The sequence below is a fragment of the Nannospalax galili genome, unplaced genomic scaffold, assembly GCF_000622305.1.
Source record: "Nannospalax galili isolate Female #2095 unplaced genomic scaffold, S.galili_v1.0 scaffold1368, whole genome shotgun sequence".
NCBI classification, from domain to species: Eukaryota; Metazoa; Chordata; class Mammalia; order Rodentia; family Spalacidae; genus Nannospalax; species Nannospalax galili.
The window spans coordinates 593,631-603,607 of record NW_008358007.1 but is presented as its reverse complement, the minus strand read 5'-3'; the positions used below and the strand labels follow the sequence as shown (position 1 = coordinate 603,607).

Here is a 9,977-nt window from a genome sequence, read left to right as displayed (position 1 = left end):
CATGTGTACCTCATTCCCATAGGGCTTTCTGTGTCTTTGCTGTGCCCCTGCACCCCTAAAGAGGGAAGGCACGGATTGCAGCCCTTGTCAGGCATCCATCTGAGAACACCTGCTACCACAGTCCTGCAGGACCACTGAGGGACCAGGCAATGAGGATGTCAACCTCCCCCTGCTCAGAAGAAAGCAGCAGGATTCCAAGTCTGCTCAGCTCTTGGTCTCTTGTTTTATTTACTCTCTACTACTTGACAACTGATTTTGTTCAAGTCAGCATCAAATGCCATTTCATGAATGGCATTGTGTCCCAACCAGAGGAGTATCAAGTCTGGAGAAAAGCTGGGCATGGTGGTGTACACCTTCAGGCCCATCGCTTTGGAGGAAGAGGCAGATGGATGTTTTGAGAAGTCTGGTCTACATAGTAAGCTCCAGAACCTGCTGATACAGGGAGATATTCTCTCTCTCTCGCTCTCTCTCTCTCTCTCTCTCTCTCTCTCTCTCTTTCTCTCTCTCTCTCTCTCCCTCCTTCCCTCCCTCTCTCTCTCTATATATATATAAATGAATCTGGAGGAAAAAGAAGACTCCACTCACACTAAAATGACTGCAGAGGCACACAAACTGATCCAGTGGAAACATTAGTGGAGAGAACGACAGCTGGGCTCACTTAGAAGAAAAAAGAGAGTTGCAAGATTAGCCCAGAGCCTGAGCAAAGACACAGGCTGAAGAAATATACAGTCCTTGGAAGCCAGAAGCAGAGGCTGGTCTTGAACTCAAGATCCTCCTGCCTCAGACTCCTGAGAGCTGAGGTTATGTGCAGCACCATGTCTTATCCACATGGATTTTTCTAGAATAGTACGACCAACAGAACTCCCTACCTTGATGAGAAGGTTCTCTGATTTTGCTAGGTTAATACTCATGAGTTCCACGTGACCGTCAAACATGTAAAATGTATGACCGAAGAAACTACATGTTAAAATTGTACATAATGCTAGGTAGTTGGTATTTCTCTGCACGTGGTCACCATGTACGGGGCACAGCTCTAAAGAGGTAATACTACTCCCTCTAGAGAGGCAGAAACACCCTCCCTGGAGTGGGCAGTGGAAGAACGCACGCTGCCCAGAGATAGGCTTCCGAAAGGACACGAGGACAAGCAGTCAGGAGACTGAGCCTCAGGGGGAGCAACGCTGGCTGTCCTCCTGGCTGGGAGGGTTTTGAGGGATGCCACTGACCAGCAACTCCCGGACCTCCTCCTGATGGATGGGCCAGTCGCTCGCTACCTTCCTGCAAACCCATCCTCTTAGGCTGTCCCCTCACCACTCACTTTTAATGGTTACTCTGTTGTTGTCTTCCTCCATTGCTTGAGGCTCCTCCTCTTCCAGGTGTGAAATAATCTCAGGCCTAGGGAACTGGTTTCCTGGGGAAGAAGGAAGACTCATAATTTAGAGGCTCAGCAGCTCCCCAGTCTCTGTGTTAAAGACTTTAGGATTATAAAAAACAACAACAAAAAAAAATGCAAAAACTCACACAGAAGTGAAATCAAGGCCATGACAATACTTTAAAGCACGGTTTCTCAAAGACTTTAAACCCCATCCCTCCCTGCCACACACACTGCAGACACCTCACCAGGTGTGGAGCTATCTTGTCCCACCTGTGGGAGAGATGGAGGGACCAGTGGCATCTAGCTAGTGGAGCCAGGTTGTGGATCAACATCCAGCAATGAACGAATAGCCTATACAGTAAAATAATGATTGAGCTGGGGTTGTGGGGCTGGAGAGAGGGCTCACAGCTTAACACAGTGCTCTTCCAGAGGACCTGAGGACCTGAGTTCAGCTCCCAGCAAACAAGTCAGAAAGCTCACTACTACCTATAACTGCAGCTCCAGGGGCACCTGAATGGCCTCTTCTGACCTCTGTGGGCACCCACACATACTGCACTTTAGTGTAATCTGATGGAGTTATTCAAAGGTAACCACTGAAGTTCCTTGTCCTGTGATAACCCACCCTTCCTTTCCCCGTTCCTCCCACTCCTTGGTTCCTTGGTTCCCTGTGGGCACCAATCATGAATATGCCACCTAATTATGAACATGTCTATTATTTGCCTCTTCTGACTCAAATACAGAACCCAGTTGCAACACGACAACATTTATTTTTGATTCATAATGTAATTCCAAAACCAGGAACTGTGTGACTTCACTAATGAATGGTATTCCATTATGTGTATGTAGGAAATATTTATAGCAGCATATAATATCTGGCATTTTTCTGCAGATTAGTTTTCAATGTCTATGCATGTACTTTACATGGACCCTTTATATAATCCTACAAAGGAAAGCAAGGCCATTGGCAAAAATAAACGAATTAGTATCACAACAGAGTCCACAGTAACTAAGGTTGTTCAGCATAAAGAACCTGTGGACTGAATGCTGTGTGTGTGCGTGCGTGCATGTGTTTGGAATCTCAGAGCATAAATGAAATCAATGCAACGTGTATCTAAATCCAATGATTACTCCTTGATATGTGGGGCTGTGTTCCTCTGAAGGTATGTCTGTTGCTCAAGGCATCACTGTCCCATGAATATGAGATTTTCCAAAATGCAACTGCCGAGGAAAAAAGATTCTAAGCTTATGATTAGGGCTGCTAAACAGCTGAACCCAACGTAACCGTTATATTGTGTGGACATATATTTATATGCATCCACACTCCTAACCTTCTATGCATTTTCCTGGATGGTCTTCAGTTTTATTAGCATTTCAAAAGCATCTTCAGCCACCATCTTTTAATGATTTATTTTTTATTTTCAATTATGTGTGTATGTGTTTGTGTGTATATGTGTAACTGGGTGCAGGTGCCCATGAAGACCAGCAGAAAACACTGGATCCCCTGAACCTGTAGTTACAGGCATTTGTGCACCCAGGTCAGGATGCTGGGGACTGACCTTAGGTCAGATCTTAGCAGTTAAACACGATCGCTACTCTGTAGAGGACCCGAGTTCATTTCTCAGCATCCAAACACCCATTTTTTAACTGAATGAATAAAGACAACACAGTAAGGCTGTGTGCCTTCTAGTGTTGAGTTTCCTCTAGTATGAAACAAGTCACTGGTGGAGGAATCAGGTGGACTGGGGAAGGTCATGCGACCTGCAAGAAAGGTAGAAGGCCAACCAAGCCTCCTCCCTGAGGTTAAAGACTAGAGATTCGTCCACGATTCAGATTCAGGGAATTCCAGTCACACCGCTTTTAGGAGACACTGCCGATGCTGGAGTGGGCATTCTGGAGGTGAAGATGCCCAAGGCATCCTCCATGTTCCTGTAAGTAACCCCTCAGGCATGCTGCTGAGTATTCCCAGGAGACTCATTGGTTGCTGAGAGGACCAGGATGGAGGTTTCTCTCTCTGTCACTTTCCTTCCTGGAGTTAGGAGACAATTTTGTGCATCGTCCCAGGAAAAATACAATAGCTGCTTAAGTGTATTTAAAGAGAAGAAGCCCCTACTTTTGCAAGCATGGGGTTAGGATGGCTTGAATCATGCAGTGGAGGGTTATCTTGGGAGATACCATTAATGCATCTAAATATCTGGCAATGAAATTTCAGAGTTCCTTGGGAATATAGAAGTAACCCTGTTCCTGAGCTGATGTGTTTTTTTAATGAGGAATGAAAGGAAAACATGTACTCAGTAAAACCCACATCTGTAAAACCATGGAAGAGTGCCCTTATGAGACGAAACTACAGAACTTCTGAGTCATACTAAAGGTTGAATACCTCAAAGAGCAATATAATATTCCTAGATCCTAAGATTAAATGAACGATATTAATACTCAGTCAGGTGACATGGCCCAGCAGATAAAGGTGTTTGCTGCCTGGACTGATGACCTGAATTCTATCCCTGTGACACACTGGGTAGAGGGAGAGAACTGACTCTCCATGTGTTCTAGACCAGCCTGGTCTGCATAGCCACTTCCAGGCCAGCCTGGACTGCATAGTGAGACTGTGTCTCAAAAGATCAAGAAGAGAAGGAAAAAGAAAACAAGCCTTTATTTTAAAAGAAATCTAAGTGCTGAATGATCATTACAGTCTTGTTTATAATTACTGAAAACCCAAATCAAATTGACATTCAAACAGGAGGAATGGCCTCACATAGAGAAAAACTGATCTGTCTCGCACCACTAAAGAGGTCTTAGTGACAGTGAGTGGTGGATAACCACATGTCTGCAAGGTGTAAGAAGGTGTATTCACTTGAAGAATTACCTATGCTATTGCGTTAAAAGTAATGGTGAAAGCTACATGACAATTCTAAACACATCAAAACAGGTCATCACTGGGGCTGCAGAGACGGCTCAGCAGTTCAGAGCCTGCACTATTCTTGCCGGAGTTCAGTTCCCAGCACCCTCATCACGTGGCTCACCTGGAGCTCCAGTTCTAGGGGACCAACTGTCCTCTTAAGGCCTCTGCAGGCATTGCACACGTGTGCACATACTCCCCCCCGCCACCACAAACACATAATTTAAGTTAAAAAGGTGATAACCACACGGGTTTAATAAAAGGAGAACAGAGGGAGAGTTGGTCTTCTTTAAGGGAGTGATGCTAGACAGACTGAATGGCCTCCAGTGGAAGAACTCACACCAAGGGACATCTGGGTGCACAAACTTGACTATCTAGGCCTTAACGTGCATGACAGAACACAAGAAATCTGCTGGGCATGCTTTAGGGGGTGCAGATAAGGGAAGAGGTCTAAATATGATTAAGATATATTGTATAAAATGCACAAAATAGGAACAGAGATCCATATAAAGATCTTTTCCCACCTCTCTTTCTCCACCACTTCCCAGATGCAATAACCTTTTTAAATCTGGTATTTATTATCATACCAAAATATACTAAAAATTGGTGGTGTTCATGGTATATTTATCTTTACTTTCTGGGGGGGGAGGGAAAATCTGATATGCCTTTGGTAAGGTAGAAGTTGTCTGTAATGAACCAAATATTACTTCACAATGAAAAAGAAAATTAATCCTTCAAAAATCTGTATTGCACAGAAAAAAGCCATGGAAAGAAAAGAGAAAGATGAAGAGGTCAGCGGGAGTGGGCCAGGACAAGAGAGGGCCGTGGGGTGACCACGAGCAGAGCACACTGTGTACAGGAGTCTATTTGTCAGAAATTACGAAGTAGTTTTAAATGCGTACCGGGACATCAGGAAGCCACACCCAGAACCACCAAGAATGAGCCACAACCACTAAGCTCAGTGTCTGGAGACAAGGCTGATACGAGGCAGGAGGAACAAAGGTGTTCCCCCGCGCCCAATAAAACCCTCTACCATTGAAGATGCAGGGGATTGTGTCACTGAATTCAGGGAACTCATACTTGTTGCGGATTTCGAAATTCTACAGGGGATACTGAGGTCAACCTCAAAAAAATGGGTTAATGAGAGAAGGCAAATCAGTCAATCACAATAGCAAAGGCTCATCCTTCTCAGGCACAGAATCCAGCTCTGTGATTCCTGCTGTGTATGTCTGTGTAAATCACCATTCAAATAGGCAATGGAAAGATTTCAGGACCTTCACGATGAGGCAAGAAAGAGATTTCGGGGGCTAGAGCGATGTCTCAGCAGTTAAGAGCACTGGCTGCTCTTGCAGAGGACCCAGGTTCAATTTCTAGCACCCAAAAGGCACCTAACCATCCATAACTCCAGTTCCAGGGGATCAGACAATCTTTTCTGAACTCTGAAGGCACTGCACGTCAGAGGTGCACTTACATATACACAGGCAATACACCCATACATGTAGAATAAAAATAATAAATAAAATATTTAAAACGGGCTGGAAAGACAGCTCAGAGGTTAAGAGCATTGGCTGCTCTTGCAGAAGATCAGGGTTCAGTTCCCAGCACCCACATGGTAGTTAAGAACTACCCATATCACAAGATCCAAGGGATCTAAGGTCCTCCTCTGACTTCCGCAGACACTGCACAACACGGGTGCACTTCCACACATGCCTACAATATACTCATACATATAAATATGTAAAATATCACATGCCTACAATACACTCATACATATAAATATGTAAAATACATATAAATATGCAAATATCTCTTTAAAAAGAGATATTTAATGGAATTTGGGGCTTAACCTTTAAATCACGATGCAGGCCTAGTATAGAAATAAGCTCTTAATTGACACTAGATATGCTGATGGTCCCAGAGAGAAGGAAACAGAAATAATGCATAAAAGCTTTCTTTTTTTTAAATTTTTTTTTTGGACTTCTTGACACAGGGTCTCCTGTAGCTCCAGGTGTCCTGGAACTCACTATGTAGACCAGGCTGGCCTTGACCTCACAGAGATCTGCCTGCCTCTGCCTCCCAAGTGCTGGGATTAAAAACATTGTACCACCACATCTGGCCAAAAGCTTTCTTTTTATAATAGTAAGCCACAAACCCTTAAAATATTACCAAATAACTTCTCCTTGATGAGCAACGGCTTTATAGCCTGCAAGAGAATTGCAAAACAAGTGTTTCTCAAAGAAAGTTAAGGAAAGTGTGATCCCTGAGGGTTTCAACACTAGCTCCCCCCCAAATGGTATCTCTGGTGGATTGAGCTGGTAGTGCTGAGTGAGGTGGGAGGGGTTGGTGAAACACATCCCACAGAGCTGGCATTGGTAAGGAATATCATGAGCATGAACTCCGCAGTGCTGGACCAGATAGGAGCTCTGACTGAAAGCTCGGCCACAGTCACAGCACTGGCAGGCTCTCTCCCCCACATAGCCATGTTTCCGCTGATAGCGAATGACATGTGTCCTACGGTGCATCGCAGGGGAAAGAGACTTTGTCAACTCATGGGCTCTGACATGCTGAGAGAGATGCACCCGGTGGATGAAAGCTTTGCCACACTCGAGACATTCATAGAACTCGGCCTGACTCTTGTCACCCACCCAGGGGCTTTTACAAGCTGGGGGAAGATTTCTTACCTACATTACACTCCTCAGGCCTTATGTGTCCTACGGTGCATCGCAGGGGAAAGAGACTTTGTCAACTCATGGGCTCTGACATGCTGAGAGAGATGCACCCGGTGGATGAAAGCTTTGCCACACTCGAGACATTCATAGAACTCGGCCTGACTCTTGTCACCCACCCAGGGGCTTTTACAAGCTGGGGGAAGATTTCTTACCTACATTACACTCCTCAGGCCTTTCACCATGATGACTCTTGAGATGTCTGTTGAGGTGGGGCTTGAGGAAGAAGGCTGTGTCACAATGGGAACATTTAAAGGGCCGTATTCCTAAGTGGAATGACTCGTGCCTCCTGAGGTCTGCTTGGGTCTTAAAGACTCTCTGACACACACTGCATCTGATGGGTTCCATCGGCTCAGGGCTGGCGCTGGTTCCAGGAGTTGAGGTTTCCAGGGGCTCCATTCCCTGAGGACTGGAGAGATCAGAGCGCTCCTCATCTTCCTCACCGCCAAGGCCTCCTTCCTCAGGGAAGGTCCCGGTGTCACTCTCTGTCACAGGACTGAGGACCAGCTCTTCCTGGCTGTCCTGCTGTGGTTCCCATGGATCGTCAGAAGATTCTCCTACAAAGACACAGCAGAAGTTACCTACTGGGAGACCATCCCTCCCTGTGCTATGGCTGGTTCTTCTACAGGGCACTCTGCTCTGGGGTCAGTTCTTGGCTTTCAGGGATCTTCTCCAGATACAGAAATACCATAAAGTCTCCTCATCTTCTTACTCAGAAACACACATCATTACGGGAGAAACAGATGGAAACTGACCCACATGACCTTTTGCAGGTTAAGGTCTGGAAACGAACGTAAAGAATAAAGATCACAAAAGAATGGGCAGGAAAATAAGCAACAAAGTGTGCACAGATTCCGTGTTGGGGCTCTATGCTGATGAAAACACCACTGACACAGAACAGAATGAAGACCACAATGCACACGTCACCATTCACCAGCATTTCCAAAACCGTGCTCAGTCCATCACCCGTATGTGGAAAGCACAGTAGCTGTTTCATGTGTACCTCATTCCCATAGGGCTTTCTGTGTCTTTGCTGTGCCCCTGCACCCCTAAAGAGGGAAGGCACGGATTGCAGCCCTTGTCAGGCATCCATCTGAGAACACCTGCTACCACAGTCCTGCAGGACCACTGAGGGACCAGGCAATGAGGATGTCAACCTCCCCCTGCTCAGAAGAAAGCAGCAGGATTCCAAGTCTGCTCAGCTCCTGGTCTCTCGTTTTATTTAATCTCTACTACTTGACAACTGATTCTGTTCAAGTCAGCATCAAATGCCATTTCATGAACGGCACTGTGTCCCAACCAGAGGAGTATCAAGTCTGGAGAAAAGCTGGGCACGGTGGTGCACACCTTCAGGCCCATCGCTTTGGAGGAAGAGGCAGGTGGATGTTTTGAGAAGTCTGGTCTACATAGTAAGCTCCAGAACCTGCTGATACAGGGAGATATTCTCTCTGTCTCTCTCTCCCCCCTCCCTCCTTCGCTCCCTCTCTCTCTCTATATATATATGAATGAATCTGGAGGAAAAAAAGACTCCACTTAGACTAAAATGACTGCAGAGGGACACAAACTGATCCAGTGGAAACATTAGTGGAGACAACGGAAGCTGGGCTCACTTAGAAGAAAAAAGAGAGTTGCAAGATTAGCCCAGAGCCTGAGCAAAGACACAGGCTGAAGAAATATACAGTCCTTGGAAGCCAGAAGCAGAGGCTGGTCTTGAACTCAAGATCATCCTGCCTCACACTCCTGAGAGTTGAGGTTATGTGCAGCACCATGTCTTGTTCATGTGGATTTTTCTAGAATAGTACGACCAATAGAACTCCCTACCATGATGAGAAAATTCTCTGATTTTGCTAGTTTAATACTCATGAGTTCCACGTGACCGTCAAACATGTAAAATGTATGACCGAAGAAACTACATCTTAAAATTGTACATAATGCTAGGTAGTTGGTTTTTCCCTGCACGTGGTCACCATGTACGGGGCACAGCTCTAAAGAGGTAATACTACTTCCTCTAGAGAGGCAGAAACACCCTCCCTGGAGTGGGCAGTAGAGGAACGCACGCTGACCAGAGATGGGCTCCAGAAAGGACACGAGGACAAGCAGTCAGGAGACTGAGCCTCAGGGGGAGCAACGCTGGCTGTCCTCCTGGCCGGGAGGGTTTTGAGGGATGCCGCTGACTAGCAACTCCTGGACCTCCTCCTGATGGATGGGCCAGTCGCTCGCTACCTTCCTGCAATCCCATCCTCTTAGGCTGTCCCCTCACCACTCACTTTTAATGGTTACTCTGTTGCTGTCTTCCTCCATTGCTTGAGGCTCCTCCTCTTCCAGGTGTGAAATAATCTCAGGCCTAGGGAACTGGTTTCCTAAGGAAGAAGGTAGACTCGTAACTTAGAGGGTCAGCAGCTCCCACATCTGTGTTTTCGTTAAAGACTTTTGGATACTAAAAACTTTCAAAATTTCTCCCAGAAGTGAAATCGAGCCTATGACCATCTTTATAGCAATAGTTCTCAGTGACCTCACATCCCTGTCCCTCCCACCATGCACTGCAGACACACCTCCCCAGGTTTGGAACTATCTTGATTCCCACCTGTGGGAGAGAGGGAGGCACCTTGGCATCTATTTAGTGGAGGAAGGGATGTTGCTCAACACCCAGCAATGCACAAACAGCCTACACAGTAAAAGAATTATTGGGGCAGAGGGGGGCTGTAGAGATGGCTCAGAAGTTAACAGACTGATTGCCCAGAAGACCCGCGGACCCGAGCTCAGTTCCCAGCAAGCAAGCCAGATGCCTCATTACTACCTATAACTCCAGCTCCAGTGGCATGTGATCGCCTCTTCTGGCCTCTTAAGGGCACCCAAACATAATCACTCTAGTGTGGGTAATCTGATGGAGTTAGTCAAAAGATGAGCATTACAGCTCTTTGTCCACCTGTGATTAAGTCCGTCCTTCCTTTGTCTGTCCCTCCCCATCCAGAGTTCCTTGGTT

The 9,977-nt window shown here is 46.1% G+C and overlaps 1 protein-coding gene across 1 annotated transcript in view; it reads right to left on the bottom strand.

The window, feature by feature from the left end:
* Positions 1-9,977, bottom strand: part of LOC103752362 (zinc finger protein Xfin) — a 62,063-nt gene that overhangs the window by 27,498 nt on the left and 24,588 nt on the right. Inside the window, exons 7-11 of the mRNA XM_029557675.1 lie at positions 9,262-9,378; positions 7,150-7,551; positions 6,545-6,930; positions 5,302-5,368; positions 1,316-1,408 (exon numbers count right to left, since the gene is read on the bottom strand). Coding sequence (XP_029413535.1) covers positions 1,316-1,408; positions 5,302-5,368; positions 6,545-6,930; positions 7,150-7,551; positions 9,262-9,378 — 1,065 coding nt within the window. The remainder of the gene's footprint in view (positions 1-1,315; positions 1,409-5,301; positions 5,369-6,544; positions 6,931-7,149; positions 7,552-9,261; positions 9,379-9,977) is intronic.